Source organism: Zosterops lateralis, assembly GCF_965231275.1.
Source record: "Zosterops lateralis genome assembly, chromosome: Z".
In the NCBI taxonomy this organism is placed as follows: Eukaryota; Metazoa; Chordata; class Aves; order Passeriformes; family Zosteropidae; genus Zosterops; species Zosterops lateralis.
In genome coordinates, this window is record NC_139800.1 from 35,389,226 (window position 1) to 35,411,653 (window position 22,428).

Here is a 22,428-nt window from a genome sequence, read left to right on the forward strand (position 1 = left end):
CTCTCATACTTTCTTCCACATGTTATTTATTGAAGAAAATGAAGAAGTGTTCATAGTCAGGAACTCTAAAAAATTCTGCAAATGAAAAAGGTCCTGCCTCTACATATGCCATATACACCTTTTATGACACACTACACAATAAAGAAAGGAGGTGATTAAGTGATTTGTTGCTTTCTGTAACCATTTAGCAGTATTTAGATTTGACCACATACATGGTCAAATTACTAAAATACAACTGAAAAAACATCTATGGCTGGATGAGTTGATGTTTCTCTTCATACTACTGATTTTTCCAATACTGCTTCTTTCTTCACTAGATAATCCTGTTTAGTGAATTCTGAATATATTAAAATATTTTAAAGACAGAATATTCTAGCCCTACACCTAAACTGCAAAATGGAGGTTTAACTCTGGAACCACCTTGCTAGAAAGCAAGCCTTTGGAGACAACAGTGACTTCTTTCAGCACATTACCAATTACAAGGGACACTGAAGTCATTCTTACATGGTTTGGATGAAATAAATAAACAGTAGAGCTATACTGTTTATATGCATTACAACATCGGTTCTGATGGAAGCATTAGCACTACATGTGTTCCAACAACAAAAATAAAATGCTGATAGAAAAATACATTTTAAAATGAAAAGGCTTCTTTTCATTGAGAAGTTGCAAATCTATTGAAACTCGGACAATCAAAAAAAAATAGTTATCTGCAATAGTTAAACACTGACTGCAACTGGTGTGAAACAGTATAGATCCACTGAAACCACTGTGGCTCTGCCAGGATTTCCTAATCTTCAGCAGCCTCTCACTCAACACCTTGTCCTACATCATCAAACAAGCACCACCTTTTGATGAATATTACTTCAGGCCAGTAAATATCATATCACTGGTATGAGCCCAGAATCTCTGTCAAATGGATTCTAAGTGTTCACAGTCATTCACTTGATTCAGAGATATGAAGTATCTATCATGTATCTTATACTAAAAGTTAATGAGATGTCATTACATATAACGTAAATATTTTCACTTAAGGCGATCTGCTCTGCTATTGATATCTAATTTCTCCTGGGTATGAAATATATGCCTAACAGGAGGCTGGTATTCAACACAATTAATATTTCTGGTATTTATGACTGACTCCATATTAGGTCAAGAGAAAGTGTATAATGCAATATATAAAAATAGATTCTGGATAACTTCATAAAATGATTAGATGTGGATGACATGTGAAAACATAGGTACTCTCAAATTTTCAGCCTCCTCTTGGGGAATGCTAGGTAGAACACTAAGAAATTTCATAAAAGAGTAATATGACTTCAGCAGAATATTGCATCACAAAGAAAAATATTTTAGACACATAAAAAATTAAATTATTTCCTTGGGAAAACATGAAATATGTACAAAGGGGCAAAATACAGGAAACTACTTCCTAGTTGTACTAACTTCTTTAAAGTGTAAGGAAAGTGTTAAATATAACTGAAATTGTAAACAGATAAAAATGTATCTGCTTTGTTATAAAATGTATCTATTTTTAGAGCCAGAAAATAAGCGTGGTGTTGGTTTTGCTCCTCATCATTTATCTATAGCAGGAGAAAGTAAAAAATGTTGACAAGAGATCATCATTACTTTTGGATCCATAAAATAAAGGATAACAGCCACAGGCCTCAGAAACAGAAAATAAACAAAAATTATATGTTATATGCAGATAAGGAGAAAAAAATATTTTTAGAAAATCTGAAAGTGAACATGCTATGTCCATACATATTGACTGTAATGTGCTTAATACAGATATAACGACCAGCTAATTTGAACTATAAAGCTGACATTAAGTTAATCCGTTCAAATTGCACATCAGTCATCTTTTGCAGGTTGCAATATGTAATAAGAATTTAAACCCACTGAAACAGGCACGGATGGCATCATCTTCAGAGAACACTGAATTCAAAACTTTTTGCACACTTCCAGGTCTCCCATATACAACAACTCTTTTAAGCATTATTTGTCTGCAAGTTTGTGGGCAAGTGTTATTTCTACAGCCTCTTATTTAGTAATATGGATATTAAAATCGTGACAGAGGTGTGTCTGTCGTACAGTATCTGAGATGATATTTGATCATCAGTTTTCAGTATTAACAGTTGAATTTAAATTACAATAATTCATTATCTGACCTATTTACTATGTATTTGGAGTTATTGCACGAGAAGAACAACAAGAGACAGCATGCATAGGGAGTTTTCTTAATTTTGGTCTGCCTGACTTACATTTTTTTCTCTCAAAAGGAGGCAAGAAGGCCCTTCCCTACTTGAGAAGAAAAAAATTGGAGGTGGATCATGAAAAATTTACAGAACCAAGTTTTCAAACAGTCACAGCTTCTCCATAAGCATGCACAGATATTCTAAGTGGGAAGCTAAAGGAAGTATAGCTTGGACTTCCTTACAGAATTCCTTACACACTAGTAAGCTTTGTGCTCCTGCATAAGTCATCTAATCCCTTTGAAAAACTCTTAAATAGGAGATATAATTGAAGTGGGAAACATAAACAACCAAAGGACGTTTTGCTAGTCTAGACTACATACAACACTATGGAGAAGCGCCACTAAAAACTCTCATTTAAAGAGCAGAACTCCTCCCCAGTTTCCTGCAAGCCAGTAAGAAAAGTGCTCCCAATGAACTATTTTCTGGCTCCAAGGTAGATAATCAGTAAGATCATCAGAAAAGAAAATAATTTTGAGAGATCAAGTTCTATTTTGTCTTCCAAGTCTGCATGTTCCTGCATGCATGTCAAGCCTCGGCTTGGAGCATGCAAGTCTGACTGAAGGTTTACAGCTTAAAGAAAAAACAAGGGGGCAGTGGGGGGAAAGCACAAAAGAGGTGGCTTGAAAAAAAATTGCTTGAGAATTTTGAGCATAAAAAGATGTCAGTTCTAGCTAACATTATACAAAATTACGTGCATATGACTTCCTTTTTCATTAATCTGTGATTGTTGGCTCTGACACTCCATCTCTCTCATATCCCTATCCTCACACCAATCCTCACGCCCTCAGATTTTCCCTCCAAACTTATTTACAAATAGCACAAAAAATGTTAGCTCAGACAAGGAGAAGAATAAAACAAAAACCACAAAACCCAATCGAAACCAGGAAAGATGCAGAAAGGAACAAAGCAAAGAACCACACAAAGACAGCAGTTTCATTATAATTTATGCTGAAACAAACTTTCCACTGACTTCACCAACACAAATTAATGTTTCCTTTTAAGCTTTTTACTCACTGTAATCTAACAGATGAGAGACAATGGGAAAGACTTTGGGAGACAGTGAGGGTTTCAGATGAACTAACTATACCAACATTTGTTTTCTTGCAAACATTCAGTAAAGATTTGTAACAACTTAAGAGTTAATGAGTTGTCTTTTGTTTTCCTTTGTCAAAAAACATACTCAGCTAGTTTATGAAACCAGAAAACTCCACGTGAAAAACAGGAAAAGAAATAACTAGAAATTTCTAGGATGCCCATGGTTTGCATTCTAGTCTCTGATCTGTGAGAAAAACAAACCCAATTCAATTCCTCCAGATCCTCCTGTCCAGAAAACTAAGGATAACCCATTCAGGAATGCACTCCTCAAGAACTTTCTGGCATTAAACTCAAGCGCATTATGTAAGATTGTGAAGGGAAGCTATTTCTTTTTCCTCAAGATGCAGTTGCCACATAAATTATGATTCCCAAGGTTCTTGGCGGGGTAGGCATCCTGTAGCTGACATTATATTGCCTCATCAGTCCCACAGAGGACCATATGAATCCCAGCCAGGCCCAGAAGCAAGGCCCAAAAGGACAAACTGTAATCACATGTGAACTGAAAAAAATTGAAAGGTGAAACAAAGCAAAGTATAACCATGAAGCATTAGGGACCTTCAGGAAGGCAGGCAAGCAGGAAGACATCTGGGGCAGAAGGATAAATGGGATTGTTCTGGGAATTACAAGGTAAGTCTCAAATTGTTCTCGTGATCAATGAGGTTTGTGAAAGAAAATTTCTTAATAAATTAGGAGAAAGGAGCTTTGATGTATGAAAATGCATGAAGCCTTTAAAAATACTGATTTTTTTTTTCCCAATACCTCAGAATTATCTAAAGGCAGAAGTATCTAAGAATAGATAGAGAATTTGGGAAGACTTATCCCTTCTTCTGTATGTTAAAAATATGCATAAAAGAAGTATTACAAATACGCTCCATAAAAAGTGATGATGAAATATGGTACAATGGACCTACCACCCCAAGTAAAGGCAGCTAACACAAAGATATCTTTATCCCATCAAGATTCTGAAATTAGACAAATTATCTGGGAAAAAGTAACTTTGCTTATGTGATCCTACAGCAGATCACTCCAAAGAGAGAATCTAACCAGGAAAAAGGAGGTTATTTAAATGTTCTCACCAAGCAGTTATCAAAACAGTCAAACAGACCCATTTCCCTAAGCCTGTGAAGTTACAGAAGTATTACTGAGCCACTGCACATCTTCAGAAACAAAAGTAACTTTCAGGAAAAAAAGGCATAGATTCTGAATTTTACTAGTGATGTTAATTTTTTCATATATAACGGGAATTATGGTCCATCATGTGACATCCTGGCCAATGTTCTGTTTACTGAGAAAGCAATATCAAAACCAGTAATAACAGAACCAGTTTCCCTACTTATGGCTTTTTCTCTAAGTACTCAAAACTTACTTGAAGCTCAGCAAAAAGCAGTGTGCATGCATATGTGACCAAAGCCACACAAATGGGGCGGGATTTAGTGGCAAAAATATTGCTACTTTTGGTTTCTTGCATTAGATTTCTTGGCTGAACATGCTCTGCTGTTGAAACTGCAAGTGTTTGCTGTTTCTTTACTATCAAATTTAGATTCCTCAGAAGAGATAAAATGTGTTTGTTTTTTCTTTCTGCTCCAAGCAATGACCATTTCAAGTAATGTTTAATTCTAATTATCTTCAAAATTTGATTAAAATACTTCCCTGTTTTCACATACGTGATAAAAACTGTATGGCTCTGCACTTAGAAATATGTAGCCATTTCAGTAGTTATATTCAGTAACTGAAAGTAAGTTAAATCAAAGTGAAAAAAAACAGATTACAAAGAATATCACTCCTTTAGTGTTTGCTGCATTGCATCACAATTTCAGAAACATGGAAAAACTGCAACTTAGTGCTTATCACAATTCCTAAATGTCAATACCACACATTAGTCTTTCTGAACAGTAAAAAATTAGGCAATCCTATGAATACTTTCTTTTTACTGTTCCAGTGATTTGTTACTTGTTATTCCTGCTGAAGGCAGAGACTAAACTTGTGCAATTCTCACAAAGAGAAGCTTATATAGCGTATTAGGTATTATCTAAACAACTTCTGAACACTGGAAAACTGCAAGTTTTACAATCCCAAAATAAACTGTGAGATTTAATTTTCTGAAGCATCAGTGGAAGAATAAGACCAGGTACATTAAAAATTAAAATTAATAATTAAAATTAAAGGCCTCATATGGAAGGGCAGAAGGGGTAAACTGAATCTAAACTAAGCTAAACTGGTTTTGATGGGAAGAAAGGGATTGTGGGTAGAGAAGAAAATCTAAAGCAATTGATTGATGTTGGTAATTCAGCACATGAAATGGGACAGAGGAATCCGTTAGAACACCACAGTTTGGAATCATCTAATTCTGGCAGCAGGTGTAGAATTATTTTCTTAAGGGAATCCTTCCTTACTGTGGAAGTCTATCTTTGGCCAGCAATAGAAAAATGAGAGAAATATCTTGACTCTAAAACTATGTACAGACTAACTCTTCTTGCTTTAAAGTCTCTGGAAACACATGAAGTCTGCTGTCAACAAAAGAGAAATACGCAACAGCGACACTCTGACATGTCAAAAGCAGAACATTAGAAGTCTCCCAGAAGAACTAGGAGACCCTGGCTGCTGAAACGAAATAAACAAAACCCCAAACAAAACACATCCCTCCCCCACAAAACCCAAACAAAACCCCCTACCAAAAACCCAACAACAACAACAAAAAAGGAACAAAAAACTAAACAAAAAGCAATCAAGGGAAACATACACAGAGCTTTTATTTATATCTGATAAATAAAAGCTCCTCTTCTTTCTACCTTGAGCAGGAGTTTCAATACCATCATCACCTTGTAATCAGTCTAATGTAAAAAGTAAGCTCCAGAAATTCCAGTCTAGGACCTTTAAGATACATAACAAATAATTAAGAGAATACTACCTTCCCTTCCCCAGAAGATATTCAGTGCATGTTACCAAGACTTTTAAACAAAAAGTATTGCAAATCATAAATTTGTGTTCATTTTGCTGGTGTGGGTTTTTTTTGTTGTTGTGTTTTGTTGTTGTTGCTGGTTTTTTGGTTTGTCTTCTTTTTTTTAAAAAAAATAATCATTATTTTGTTTAATTCTGATACATAATGTTTAGTCTCCTTGCAAGAGGAATAGGAGTGAAAAGTCTCCAATGGAAAGGGTCAAATGAACTGAGAGATGAATGACTATGACATAGTACTTACATAAACTACAAAAAAATGTGAGACTTTGCCAGGTAACCAGAAAATTCTTTCCATTTACTTCAGCTATTTCCTCAGAAGCAGCAACAGAAGAAACCCTCAAATACAACAACATACTGAAATGAAAAAAATTACTCATCATTATAGGACTTATTTCAATCAAGGTCTTCAATAAATATATGCTTCACAGTTTGGAGAGGGAAACATAATGAATGAAGCAGATTAAAAAGGACACAGTTAACTATACAGTGACTCATCACCAACACAACTAACTCTGCTTTAAGTAACATCATCTATTCCTAGTTTGCTTGCCATCAAGCATCCAAACCTAAACCCAAGGAGTTAAATGTCGCTCCTGAACAATGTATTTCTGAAGAAGGATTGCCAAAAAGGGCTGCTGTCTATACAGACTGAAAACACCTGCAGTCCATTTGTAAGCTTTTTTTCTTAGCCCCTTAATTAAAAAAGAAACGGTATTTCAGCAGTTAGATCTTCAGAAGAGGTCTAAAATGAATTAGAGGTCAGGCAGTATGATTTGAGGCGTACTTTTTTTTTACCACCCCCACAGACACCAGAGCTAAGCAGAAAGAGTGACTAAGGTAGCACAAGGACTATGCCATAGATTGATATGATTAAGGTAAGCAGTATTAAATATATCAAGTAAAAAAAAAAAAATCACAGAATATTCCACTGAGAAAACCAATAGTAACTGAATTTCAGTTACTTACTATTGCAATCTTTCTCTGAATGTTTTCCCCATATTTTTCATTTCAATAAGGTATTCACTATTATTAACATTCAAGATTTGTCAAGGTCTTAACAAAGAAAAGCCTCAGAAAAAAGAAAAACTGTATCTTACAAAAAACGGTGTCCATGGTTCTCACCAAATGACTTACTGAACCACAGCCTAAAGCTTAATTTAAACTGGGTCCTATACAATAAATACAAAGCATAGAAATGAATCTGCAATTTTCTTGAATGGAGATTTTATTACTGGCAGCACTCTGCACATCACATATTGTAACTCAGCCTTTACACCAAACACAGGAAAGATGCAGTAATCCCTTTAGAAGGAATCTGGTAAGTCCTATACTTGGGGAGAGGAAGGCAATCAGAGTCTTCCCTTCTGACGTTTCAAATGCACTGAGCCAAAATATGAAACCTTTGTTCACGTTTATGAAGCCTTTCACGAATAAACCAGTATTAGTCTGAGCAAGTACTTAGCAGCATGATTAAGAGGACAACCACTGGACTCATCACAATTAAAGGCAAGTTCTAAGTATCCTTGGATAAGAAAGAAAAATACATATGGGCCAGATCTAATGCAATTTTTACTAAAACATCTAAAGATGTCTTTGAATACTTGTTTAATGTATTTTTCACCAAAAAGTTTTTACATGAAGACTTCCACTAGACTTGTGAAATGTGTTTGAAAGGATACCTGATGTCAAGAGGGAATGTCTTGTAGCATGAATAAACGGAAATAACCCTTTTCTTGGTTATAATTTCATTACTTTGCTGAGGAAAATTTGTAGGAAAGATTTTTTCCATCTCTTTGTAATCTGAAATGCAGGTACTGTGGCTCCTGCATAAAATCCTAAATACTGCTTAGCTGCCAAGAATAACTTCTCCTACTGATAATCTGTGTAAAATCAGAGGCAAATAGGTTTCCATGAGAAAAAGAGCTCTGGGGTAAACTCCGCATCCCTGCTAATTGCATGTGAAACACATGACACTGGGTTCTGGTCTGCAGCGGTAGTGGGGTGCTAGTTAAATAAATAACAAGAAAGTAACTGTAGATCAAAACTTGGTGTTTCTTGAGCAAGTTTCTTTTGTATTGGAAGGGGTTTGGTTTGCTTGCCTTGTGCACCCTACTGTCAGTACACTCAATTTACCTGCCCTATGGACTACAGATGATGACTGTTCAAGTGCACTTTCTGTATGGCAATCACATGCCCCACTAACTGTGAATCCACACTGACAAGACATGAATGAGAGGAGGAAAATGCTGCTTAGCTGAGTCAGACTCTGGAGTCTCAGGCTGCCAGTGCAATTAAGAAGTATCTTTCAGAAATCTCAATTCTTCTTTCACTGTTCATCTACTAGGCAGAAATCGCTTCTGTTAACAACATTTGACTAGAAGACCTGGAATAGGAGGAAAATAAGGCTTTTCCTTCCTAATTGTTATGTCTGACTTCTACTCAGTTGTAAATAACTATCCTTCTGTTTTCACGTAATTGAAACAATGATAGTGGAAAGGTCAAAAAGCAAGTGTGTAGATTAAAAAGATCTACAATAAGAGGTGGTAATGCAAGGGAAAAAACAGGCTGGTGACAGATAGCATTAGCATTTATTTGCTACAAATTGATTATGCACAATTTTGCAATTTCCAAAATTAGGATTCATTTGTTACAACTTCTCACAGCAGAAGACAGATTTACTAACCCTAAAAAAAGTAAGAAAAAGGGAGTTAGTGAAAGCAGAATTAGAAGCTTAGATATCAAAAGCTCTTCCTTGTGTTTAGAAACTGCTACTACAACTAACAACCTATTAAAAATGCTCTAAAATGGTGCCAGCCATGTTTTAACAAGAAGTAGATTTTGGTTTTAACTGTTTAAAAAAACTGATGCCAGAAGAGGCAGCATTAGTTTTGTCCCATTAAAAGAAATTTATTGGAGCTCATCTTAAACTGTTTTTGTTGAAGCTAGATTCTCTTTTTCCTGCTTGTTACACAGCCGATATTAAAATAAAAGAATTTCTGAATGTAATTTCTTTATAAATTGCCTTACTTACATGTTAAATGGTAGTTAAATCACTGCTGTTTTATATCCACAATACAGAATTTCACTTCTTAAACATAACTTTTCCACCGTTAAAAGAAATGAACACTCAAAAGTAGAACACAACCGCTGATGATGTGTGAAATTCACATTCAGAAACCAATGAAGGGAGAAAAATTACTTGATAGGTAACAGTTCACACTTTTAATCTCAAAATAAAAGATGAACACATACCTTTTTTTACCAGCAAAAGTACTTTCCATCTTGATTTTGCTGGTAAGTGAATAGTATCAAACTCTCTAAGTTAAAATGCAAATAAATCTTCAACAAACAAATCAGGCCAGAAATAATTGAAACATGGCAGCGAAACATCTGTTGCTTACTCTAGCTACAGGTAGACAGATCACTTAATTTAGCGTGGGGAAGTAGTCTGTTTTTTGTTTGAATCAGTGGAAGGTATATTCAATTAACTACAAGATCCTATAAGCCAAAATAAACATATTTTAAAAGTTACCTCCAAAGGATCTGGTATGGACTTGGTAATGTTTCTAGAATGTTCTATTGTTGCATGTGAGGTATGAGGTCAAACCCAGAAAATCAGCAAAGCAATACTTATTTAAAGTGGGGGGAGGAGAGGAGATTAGAAAGAGTTAAGCGTAAGATAGAGATAAATCATAAATCATCTTTATACTCTCCTGACAGATGATGCTTTTAGCTTCAGGCACTACTCCAAGTTAACCCAGAACATCCTCCATGCTGACCTAACTTTTAGCAGCAGCTAGTGGGTCTGGAAGGCACTGCTCTGCTTTCTCTACTTTATCAAAGTCCATAGTAGTCAAATCACATCTCTGTACATAAATACTGCAGGGGAATGCACAAGCGTGGGCATCCCCAGGTTGGTCATAAGTAACCTATATCCAAAACCACTGCATTTTCTGAACCAGTTCTCAAGACTGCAGTGCATGTGCTTCCATATGCATATGCAGCTGCCCAAGCACTGAGCCACAAACATGATTCCAGCATTCTGTTCTGGAGTCATCAAGGTTTTAAAGTAACACCAAACAAGCAATGACTAGTACTTTAGTAAAATGATGTCATAAAGGGAGGAAACAGTTTTGTTTCATTCAGAGATCAGAAAGGGGAAGAAAAAACAGGCAGTTGCCATACTCAAACTAGTTTGCTTAAAGTTTCCTATCTCTGAATTAACTAATATTAATGTTAATTTAAATGCTGTGGGATACCATCCAAGATGTATATTTAGGCTCCTAACTATGCTACTTGTGGTAAAACTGACATTTTCAGGGCCATATACACCAGTGAAAGTGACAGGGACCAATGAAAGGATTCCTACAACAGCTCACCAGGAGTGAGAAAACTTAGTTCAAAGACACTAGTGTAGTTCATAGCACATCCTGAGCATGCTACTGCTGCTCTTCATTTATGTATCTGTGCTGCAAACTGGATGTGGGTTCATCCTGGGACTGCTGTCCTGCTAGCAGGACAAGACTGCTATTGCAAATAGGGCTAAGGGCAGAGAGTCTGGGGCACCAGACAGAATCACAGTTAATGATACTGGAAAGGAGGGAGGAAGAGCCCTGCCCTTGTAGAGCCTCACCACATCAGCTCTGAACACTTTTCCAGCACTGGTCTTCATTTTAAGGTCTGGTAATCAGTATTTCATGCACAACCTCTGGTCCATTGAGTATAGGTCTCCACATAGCAAGATGTTGAAAGACAGCAGAAACTAACACTCATAATAGCAAGATTCCCACAGAACAGAAGAATTATTTTAAGGGACATGAGCCTTTCCCTTATTCTATAACTGCCAAGGTTGTGGCAAGGACACAACCTTGTGTGACAACTTCCTGGTTGTGCCGAGGAAAAGAATTTCTACGAGGTGCAGAGAAAATTTAGCTCACTTACTGATTTTATTTATAAATGGTAACTGTGATGGCACCCGTAACATACTCTAACAGTGGAGATTTATCATTGTTTCTTTCATTAGACTCATCTGCTGATGTAGTGAAGCATAATTAGGAGATGGACATGAATACACGTCTGAATTTTGCATGCAGTAGGGCTCTGCTTAAGCGTATTTTTACTTGGCCTTTCAAAATATCTATGAATTTCAATTTCTAAGACAAAATTACTTCCTAGTGAAAGCATGCATTAAATTTCCACTCATTGTAAGGATGAGATAGTTACTGTCTCCTCTCTTCTTGTACTGTACAGAAGGGATGTTGTGTATTTTGTGCAATGCTGCCAACTGCATACCCAAAACGATGGCATTCTCTGTTTGATTTCTCAGCCATTTGGCAATACTTATTTTTAACAAGAACTGTAGTAAAATTACACTGAATTCTGCAGCTGTTATAAATCTGTATCTGCAAAGCAGGTGCTGGAAAATCCAAATCTAGCAGGAATCCTGTGTTTTGCAGTTATCTTAACCATTTTTCCAACTGTATCAAGCTGTGTTAAATACTGACTCACATGACTATTTCCACCACTCTTGCTGCTAGAGAAAAGTAAGACTGTCCTCAGAAACTCACTGAATTCTAAGAAGTCTGAAAGCTCAAAAGGAGTATGGGAACCAGGCGCAAAGCACAGTGGTGTAAGAGTTCTCATTTAGTACCCTCCCTCACACTCTTCTGCTGAATACAATTGCACAAAATCTGAGATTACCCAAAGTGAAAGGAAAAAAATCCCACACACCTTAACACAAGGAGGTAGATATAATCGCCAAATATAAAAAAAAAGTTGTCCAAGGAAATACCTTACTTGATAACCAGTTGAGAAATAACTGTATCGTGTTCAAAGATTAATGACTTTATGAGACCATCTTAACACTGGAAAAGCATTACTAAACAAACTGTCCTCAGGGACTAATGCTTTCTTTACGAAGTAGCATCCTGACAACTCAGCTTACATACTAACTATGTTCCTCCCTTCGCCCACGTCCCTACCAACCCCTCTCCCCAAGGTATATTTATTTAAATTTCCTCTCATTGTAGTAACTTCATATGAGAAATCTAATTTTCATCCCTTTCCAAAGAGGAAAGAATTCACAAAATCTAATTCTTGTGTAGTTTAGACCAGTAATGAAGGACACAATGAAAAATTGCATTAAAATCTAGCAAAGCCAGAATTTGATTGCATTTCACGTTGGCAAGGATTCTGTCCGTTTCAGTACATCCAGACATTTACAACACCTGCCTTGGATGTGTTCATAAAAGGCTGCTTTCTACTGCATATCCTAGCCAGTAGATGATTAATCAAAAAAGACCTGCTGGATCACAGAAATCCATCCCAGCGTGCCTTAAGAAAGTAACTCTGAATAGTACTGACTTCAAAGAAAAAAAAACTAAAAGCATTACTGTTGCAGGTTCCTTATTTGTCAGATAGGCGAAACACCACCCACATTGCTAATTCATACAGTATCATCAGACAGCAGCACACGGGAAGCTCTACAGGAAGACCACAAAAGCTAGTGAGTGTCCAGAAAGGGACAGATAGGCAGAAATATACCAGTAAGAACAAACACACCCCACTGGAATCAGGAAACAACAAAGCTGATGAGTGAGCAAGCTATAGCTCCTACCAATCATGAATTCTCAAAAAACTACTCCTTGAAATGGTACACTTCTTTTCTGAACGAAATTAGATGGGGAAAATCTGAGTAGTTTTTTACAGCAGAGAGTTGCTATTTAAAACATTTTGCAATGCAGTGAATGAGTACACCACTACAGCAACGGCAGCCAGTGCAAGTCATTGTTTATCACACAAGAAGGACATGAGCTACAAGGCTTTACTGTCATGCTCCTCTCTGATTAGGATGGTTTTATTTATAAAAGCTGCCCTAGAAAAACAACTTTTTTTTTTTTTTTAAACAGGGCCTTTCACGATGAGTCTAATAATAATGTCATACAATTTCTTTTCCCTATCAGAAGTACTAGAATAACCCACAGGTGAAATTAAAAACTTCCGAGACTCAGTTTGGAAAAATGCTGACAGGTGTTCAGACATTCTTCACAGAATGGGATCTTGAAGCAGTAAATGAACTATACACAACACGGTAACATTACAGAAATTTTGAAAGAGCTTCTAAAAATTCACAAGCCTGCAAAAATAGACATATCCCATCAAAACCACAAAAAGGTCCTTAGAACCTTCCTGATCATACTTTAAATACCACCTGCATGGTCTACATTGTCTCTTTCAAGAATTCTTCATTAATGTTAATTTACAGGCCCCTCTGCAACCTCTGAAAAGATGTGTCCATTCCTGCATTCATCAATCTTTTCATACATGGTTTTAAACACCTTCCCTTATGAGCAAGTTTGAACCAGATACAAGTAACTCTGACTTGCTTTAATAAAATAAAAATAATTTCACACTGCATATTTAACAGAAGATACAAGTATTAGACATATTTTCATGTCTTTTAGTGATGTCTCAGTTCAATACCAACAGCTCCTCCATGGCTCATTATAAAAATGCCACTTAAATTGTTTTACTGCAGAAGAGTTTTTAAAAGCTCCTTACAAAGTGGCAAGTGGTTGAAAAAACTCCATATTTTTCAAAATGAAGACTTAAGTACTGAGGCCAATTTCTTCCCCAAATTCCTACTGCTCAGCTAAATTAAAACATCTATAAACTACTTTTGAAAAATGCCACCAAATTTCATTTTCTCCTGTATGCTTATTTGTAGACTACTGGCTACAGCAGAATTTACAATATCTGATATGTTTTTGCACTGTTTTGAATGGTTTCAATTTAAATCCTTCATCATTACTCTTACCACTTTTCAAAGGTCAAGGCAGTATTTGAAGGTTAAGAGTGACAGAGAAAGTAAAAAAATAAAAAGAGGAAAAAATAACAAAAAAAAAATCCATTTATTTCTAGGGTTATATTTCAGCTTTAAAAAGAAATCCTTTTTCAATCCCAACTTTGAATAAAAGCAACTTCAAAAAATGTACAGGTCATAGGAATAATAAAAACATATATTAAAAGTGTTTCAAAAATATTCTGTCCCAGAAATCAGTTTTACTCAACTCCATGGTTTATGACTGAGAGTAAAACCTATTAGAACACTGTACCTACAAATTGACTTAGAAGATTAACAACTAAACAGTAAGCCAAATTTTAACTCTGGTTAGTAGGTCTTGTTAAGAAATATGGTAAATCATCATCAGAAACAACCATAACTACTACTCTAATTGTACAGTTTTTCCACAGTATCATTTATCTCAGCAACTCATATGTATGACAGGACTAATGAAGAGCCACATGAGAGTTAGAGAAATGTTAGGAAGCAGCTCTTCATAGTTGCAATCCCTACCACCCTTTTTTTTTTTCAGCTCAGCTTTTTTTCTCCTGTTTGAAACTGTTCACAAAAGTGACTTGTTCGTAATGAATTATTTTCTGACCTACCCAGTAACTTAGGTCCACCATAGCAATCTAAACATTAAATAATCTACAGGGAAGATATCTCTATACTTTCTTGACAAAGATGAAGCACACAACCATAGCCCTGTGATTGTCTGTTTGTTATGTAACTGTTAGGAAAAAGCTAAAATCTAACATGACTAACGTCATGCTTCAATTTTCCTCTGCCAACCTAGTCTTCCAGAAGCAAAAGCCCAGATATTCTTGCCTCCTTATTCACTTTATTCAATCACCAAAAGTGAATACAAAGTCTGAGAGTGGACTTACAGGCCCATATCCTGAAAACAGGTAGGCATGTGATTGGACTGATGAAGTACAAATATGTAATCACCTCTTCATGCGCAGACTTTAAGCTTAATTTAACCAGGGAGAAAAAAAGAGAAAAAAAATCTTTTCAGAAAAAGTAGAGGTCAATGGACTGATGTGAATACCTCTACTGGGTAATAGATCTAACAAAAAAATATAGTTCAGAAACAAAAAAAGGGAATTGGGGAGGAGGAGGAAGGGAAGGGTGGGCTGTGTTTTGGGTTGTTTTGTGGATTTTTTAAACTACTGTTTTGTCAAGCCAAGGCTGATTTTTATTATAAGACAAAATCTGCTTGCATCTCATACATTGTAATTTTTACCATACAGGAAGAGCACACCGAACAAGGGACTGACAAAATCTGGAGAAAAATATTGTCCATTTAATCTGAAGAACTATTAATTGACTGCAATAAACCTTAATTCAAGCATCTTGTGTGCTACCAGGAATTACAATGAAGAAACAAGTAATTTTTAGTCATTCTACATAGTAAAACCAAACTACAACAGGATCTGAATTCCCAGAAAAAGGTTTACTGCAAGAAGGAAATATTCTCATACATTTTCAGAGGAAAATATGACAAAAATATTTCAATCTGAAATTAATTTAGAAATAAGTATTAGAGAAGCTTAGCCTATCTCCTAGAGAAATTAATTAAGTAATTAGGAAACTATTACTGTCAAATATTTCCTTCTTGAAAATACTTATGTATGATTATGTTTATCCATTATTTTTATAAAACTGTGTTGTATAAATACCTGTATTTATATAATGGCTTGTTAATCATGAAGAAAGCCAGAACCATTCCAAGAGTACACAATCTCACTACCTTAAAACATATGCCAAACTCCCATTACACATAAAGTTGCCCTGACCGAACTTCACATTGCGAGAATATGTGAACATTTCCTTTCAGACACACAATATGCTCTGCAAGTAAAATAATTAAATGACAAACATATTTAAATAAAATAGTCAGAAAGGAAGGAATAAAAATAAAAATGCTAGATGCATGCTTTCCTGCATTTATGGCCCGTTATCCAGTGTGCATGCAATCACAAAATCTACAAGAATCTGCCAGCATGATTACAACCCATTAGTTCTCCATTCTAGCAGGAACTGTAAAACGACAGAATTGTAAAGATAAAATACAGTCATCAGGCCTAATGCAGGTGTTTTTGTATATGACTTACTACATCTTCTTAGCAAAAGGCAGTTAATCACTTAAAGTGCATTTTAAAAAACAAAGAGCTTCATGTAAAATCAAATATTAAAAAAGGAAGGAAGAAATCTTTTTCTTCTGCAAAAAGAGTAGCAAAAATTTTGTTTTCAAATTTGTGCTGAACTGAAAACTGACAATTTCCTCGTTTCATATCAGTAAAATTAACTGCTATTTTACTGGAGAAAGGAAGAATGCTCATTTACCTATATGTTTATTTTAAATAAAGTATTCAAAACTCTTCATGGGAGCATTCAACCCTGCTTCTCCAGCTTACTTCTCATATACTATCATCTTTCCCACACATTTGGAAAAATAGCCAGAACTTGGGCTTCTGCTGGGATGAAGTATGAAACACTTAAGCAGAACCTAACAAGACGAAACAAGTAATTTAGTAATCCACTAGAGCAACAGGTAAATGCAAGAGACCTCTGCTCTAAACAGAGAGCAAGCAAATGAGTGACTAGGAGAACAGAATGTCAACTCCTCCATATATGGGGGGCTGTTTGTTTGTTTGTGTTAATTTTACTCAAATACAAAGAAGGAAAACAACAGAAAGTAGGACAAATGGTAGGCCACAGATAAGTACAAAAAGATGCACTGAGGTCAAATATATGTAAGACTGAGGAGGTGCCAGGACTGACAAGAGACTGATAAAAAGATGAAAAAGACAGCTGAGGAGAGGCTGCTATCTATTTAAGATTGTGAGGACCTCACAAAGGACTCTTTACGAAGCACTCAGGAAGAAACTGCTCCTGGCTTTATAGAAATCCCTAAAGCTCACAGATCAGTGTCCCCATGGGAGGAAACACAGCTATCAGGGAGATGGGCTTTTCCTCATATTACAGCTTCCGAGGGGAAAGAAAAGCAAGCTATTTTCAGTCCCTTTGTCTGAATACATGTATTTAAAGAACCATGATATTTTAAATCTTCTACACACTCTTGCATGTTATCTGACTGCAGCTATCTATTTCTTATTAAAATAATGCCTATGGAGCTTCCCGGTATTAGAAGCACTGAATTCTTCTGCAAGACTTGCTATTTACTGGGTAATTTTACTTCGTTTTTGAGTGCTTAGAGAAACACCTTCGAGAACTTAAATAGCACCAAGGACTACAGATTGTTAAACAGTAACCAAGAATGATTCAGGTTTCTCCATCTGCTTGAAGAGCCATTTGATTATCCCTCTTCTAAAGCAATAACACATTTTATGTCACTGTCCCAAGAACATAATTCTTGCTTTTTTGTGAAATAACACCCCCCCCACCCCCAAACTGAAAGACTTACTCACACAGTTTGCACACTACTGCTCTAGAGCCAGTCCTTCACACTCTCTTTCAGGTGAGGTGTCTGCAGTAGGCCCTTTCCTCCAAACTATGTTCAACATTGTATTTCACCAAGAGATCTAAACCACTTTAACATCCCCAACTATTTACCCAAGACAAAAACTTTTGCAATCTGATTCCATTCCTGCTCCTATTGTCCCACTTCTGCCTGTAATTTTATTAGCTTTCTCCAGTGTATCTGTCTAACATAGAAAAAAAACAAGCTAACAAAGCAATTATGGACTTGAAGCTAATGCCAGTAAGATTTTCAACTTTGAAAGCATTTCCGATATCTGCTTGTTTTGACTGCAAAACATTTCCCAAAGGAAACAGGCACAAATACAGACAAAAATTAATCAGAAAACTCTTAGAAACTTAACAGCAAATGTCTACCACAAAACTTGCTTTTATGTTTCCAGCTTCTTGAAAAACTTTCCTGTAACCTGTTCTTAAAGGCTACAGTTACTCACATTATTTTTATTGTTATGAATATTTAAGAAGTCTCACAGGAAGTTATAGGAATGGGATTCAAGTAAGGTTTCCTGCCTGTTAATCATCATGGAGTGACACCTTCCTGATGCTGTCTCCTAGAACAGAGTGGCAACCTGTCTTCTGAAAGTTACACTAAAATGGAATAGTATAGAAGGACAACAGTGGTATTTGGTGTTTAGTATAGTAGTAGATTCATTTGTCTAAAAAGACAAACCACAAAAGGATTAGGACTGTATTTTGTTTTTTTAAAAACATGCATTTGAAAACCTGCGGTTGCGTGATTTTGTTTGTACAAACAAAACTGGAAAACACAGGCAATTTTCAGAATTGTTTCTGAATATTTCTATAAAAACGAACACTTTCTCTTATTTAATAAAATACTTATTAACCTAAAATTCAAAAGCCATACAACAAGTTTACAACTTCTAGTTAAAAAAGAAATAATGGAAACACAGTAAAATTTATTCAAAAGGAAACTAATAAAGTCTATAAGCCACCATTTCCTCTGACAGGCAAATTCCTAAGAGATCACACTCGCCATTATCTTAAACCTCAGAAAAGCTCACATTCTGAAGTTTAAACATGTAAAAATAAATGCCTTTCATGATATAATGTCGTATGTATGATCAGTTCTGAGATATTAGCTTCTAAACACAGTTACATTTGTCAATTGGCTTTCACTACTGTGATAATGAATCTTTCAAAACACTCTAGGTTATTATAATATAGGACAATGCATTTCACTCTTTGCCTCTTTAGTTACATTGGTGACTATGAAGCCAAACAATCTCACAAGAACTGACTTGCAAAATTTAGAACATGCCTCCTGCTATGTTGATTACACTAAAATAATCCAATGTAAATGCTGCGACGTTGTACACCGCACAAAGAACACAGCTGCCTACTTAACTGACTGCTAGGTATAAGGGCACTTCAAATTCCAGCAGCATTCAGAGATTCAAAATATTCCAATTTTAATAAATCACAATTAAAGGTATGAAAATTGGTACAGTAAGAGAAAACCATTTATACTGTAGCCTGAAATTCTACTGCAGAACATGAAGACTTTGACCCAAAAAAGGGTAATTTTTTAGACTCAACCACACCAACACCAGCTTGACCTGCAATTTTCTAAACTACAGTGTACAACAGCTACTGTGCTAAAAATATGCCGTTACTCAAACTTCAAGATATTCTCTCCAGAGATGGGACTTCCTGATAAGAGATTCAAATTAATAGGAAGTGCCCTTCCTGTGTTTTCTAGACTGCTGGACTAATGAGTTTTTTTTCAACAGCCTGTAAAAAAACAAAGGGGCAGATTTATCTGCTGACTGGTGTTTTGAAGTGAAGTGACCTTGTATACAAAGTCGAAGTGTAGCAGACCACAATCATGTCTATTTAGGCACAATGCTGTAGCACATTGGGTTTTTCCTGTATTCCTGATGGAATTCGTACAGCCTAGTAATTAGCGACTTTTATTTTACTCTGCAAGTAGCTCTATTAGAAATTGATGGGAATGATTGTTAAGTAGCTGAGCAGAGATTCCTAATTTCAGCAAAGTAATTTTTATGTAAAGTGAACAGTTCTGGCAATGTGTATACAGCTATGGCCAATCTACCTGACTCACTCAGCCATATAAAAACACTAAAAAAAGTCAGCACATCTAATCTAAAATATAACTACAGAACATATACTCTGTAACATATGGGGAAAAAAATCATAATCTATCATTAAGATTTCCAGATATTAAGGCAAACCAATTAAGTCAATTGGTCAATTAAGGCAAACCAATTTTTAAGAAAAAATGTGTCCTTTAGGATCAACTAACTTTTCAGGCTAGTATGTTTTATGCTTTGCACACACCAAAAACATGGAGCCAAAAGGCTGAAATGCAAATGAAAATACAATTTTAAAACTAATTAGACATTTGATTGTGATTTATAGAAGATGAGGGGAAAACAGACAACTCCAGCACGCAGCTAGACTAGGAAATTTAACAGTCAAGAGTCTCACCAATTACAAATTTTTCAATCTTTTTCATGTGCACAAAAAACCTCATCCACCATTAAAGAAGGTCAACAATATTGATTCTGACAGATGGGATCCTCCCGACATCCTACTGCATTAAGTCACACTTCTGCAAGATACTCATTATTGCAACAATTACATCATCAACAAAGTTATCATCTGCAATGACTTCAGCAAATGCAAATGAAAAAATAAGTCATCATTAACCTGGTAATAAATAAGTTTTATCTTTCCTACTTCTAAGTTAGCTGTCTTGAAACATACAGCAGTTTAGTTCTAATAATTATACTTCAGATGTTTAGACACAAAATATTCTAATAACCCAAGTTTATCTTATTTTCTCTTTCCCAGTTAATGGATGCCTTTTTTAATTGTAAATGCTGCTGCTCTTTGATATTTTCTCTTAATGGAAAAAAAAAAAAACAGAGTAAGAACTTCTGAGTAATTTATCAAAGTAAGTATTACTTTCACCCAGGACTACTAGATAATCATAAACTACTCTCTCACAAAATGAAAAGAAAGGTGAGCCATCCAGTTTGTCATGTTTCTTAAATTCTCCTTTTGACAAAGTTGCTGATTGGTAATGGATCAACAGTAAAAATGCAAACAAGGTCTCAAGGAATTGTTATCAAAGAGTGCCTGCTTGAGCAGAGAGGTTGGACCAGATGATCCAGTATGGTCCCTTCCAATTTGACCCACTTTGTGACTCTGTGATATTCGGAGATATAGACACACAATTCTGTGGCTTACCATGTGTTTTAAGTAAATAGTAAGCACTTCACTCCTAGTCGCAGAATAAGACAAACTATTGTAGTTACCATAGTATCAAAATCCAAATATTAAAAAAAATACTAAAAAGTCAAGGTAGTCAGAGATGAACCTTAGAAACATTTTAAATGTATTTTGTCGTCTTAAACTGCAGTAACAGCAGTTAATTAATTTCAGAAGACTGACTGTTTTAAGGTCATGTGTAGAAAATTTTAATTTAACAATCTATAACACACAAACAGATATCCTCACCTATTTTTCTAATAATTTGAATTTTTTCCACATGTAATGTAGTAGCAATCCTTAAGCAGTGAAGTTTTGCTACACATAACAAGAATGGTTTAACTGTGCTCTAACCAGAGTACAGCCTTATAGGAAAGGACAAGAGCTACTGAAGTCCAATGGCAACCTACCATTAAACCTCTGTTCTGTGACAATCGCCCTCAAGCATCTTAAGAGAGGTCTCTTGCTTAAAGCAGATTTGTGTTGTAAAAGTAGAAAGAAAGGCAGAGAACTAAATGCAGGACAGGAAACGCCCTTTTCATGAGCTTTTAGTATCAATTCTGTGATGCGTCATTCTTTTGAGACCTTCAGTATATTTCCAGGAAAAAAAAAGAGGAAAAACTTCAGCTACAGAAATAAACAAAAATCTCACCTTGTTATTTTCACACTTGTATGGGATTTTGAGGGTATCCATGGCCTTGATCATGGCCTGCATTGCTGTAAATATATTCTGATACACCAGTTTTGTAAAGCCCCTTTTGTCTTCATCAGAGTAACCTGATCCATGAATGATTCTCATCTGCTTGATAAATGTGCTTTTGCCACTCTCTCCTGTGCCTGCAAGACAAATAAGAAGGATATGCTTTATCCAGTGGACACAAACACAACTTTTTTTACACAATGCTGACAGCCTGCTTACTGCAGGGCTTAACCGTGTCAAATGGTGCTTGGAAGGTAGCTACAAGGACCAGTTCAGGGTCAAACAGCAGCATCATCAATAGCAACTGAAGAACAACTGAATTAAAACTTCCATTTTAACAACTAAACTAATGAGCACTATGGCACTCCAATATATACATATTATATATGACTTTATATTTGAAAATCTTTTGTTCTTAAAGATGTAATTATCCAAAACTCTAACTTCATGAGACATTTAATCACAAAAATTCAGAGAAGAAGAAAAAGAATCTTCGTAGGCTAACTCGCAGGACGTTACAGTAATCTGGTATGACAGCAACAGAACATATCTGTGTTTTGGTTTTCTGGGTTTCTTTTGCAGGGGTGTCAGCTTGTTTGGGTTTTTATTTTTGTTGTATTTATTGGTTTGGTTTTTTCTTTGTTTGCTTGACAGGGTGCCGTTGGGTTGTACGTTTTTTTGTTTTAAGCTAGTATTGGAACAACCAGAACCATATGAAATCACTGTTAATTAAAATTTGGACCATATTTATTAATGAGCAGCCACTCCTTCCATTAATTTTTTTTCATGTCTTCTTATACTTTGTACTAAAAGTA

At 35.6% G+C, this 22,428-nt stretch overlaps 1 protein-coding gene across 1 annotated transcript in view; it reads right to left on the reverse strand.

Moving 5' to 3' along the window:
- The window catches only part of LOC310922770 (guanine nucleotide-binding protein G(q) subunit alpha-like), a 114,000-nt gene that overhangs the window by 52,827 nt on the left and 38,745 nt on the right, over window positions 1-22,428 (reverse strand). Inside the window, exon 2 of the mRNA XM_083883573.1 lies at window positions 21,566-21,750. Coding sequence (XP_083739699.1) covers window positions 21,566-21,750 — 185 coding nt within the window. The remainder of the gene's footprint in view (window positions 1-21,565; window positions 21,751-22,428) is intronic.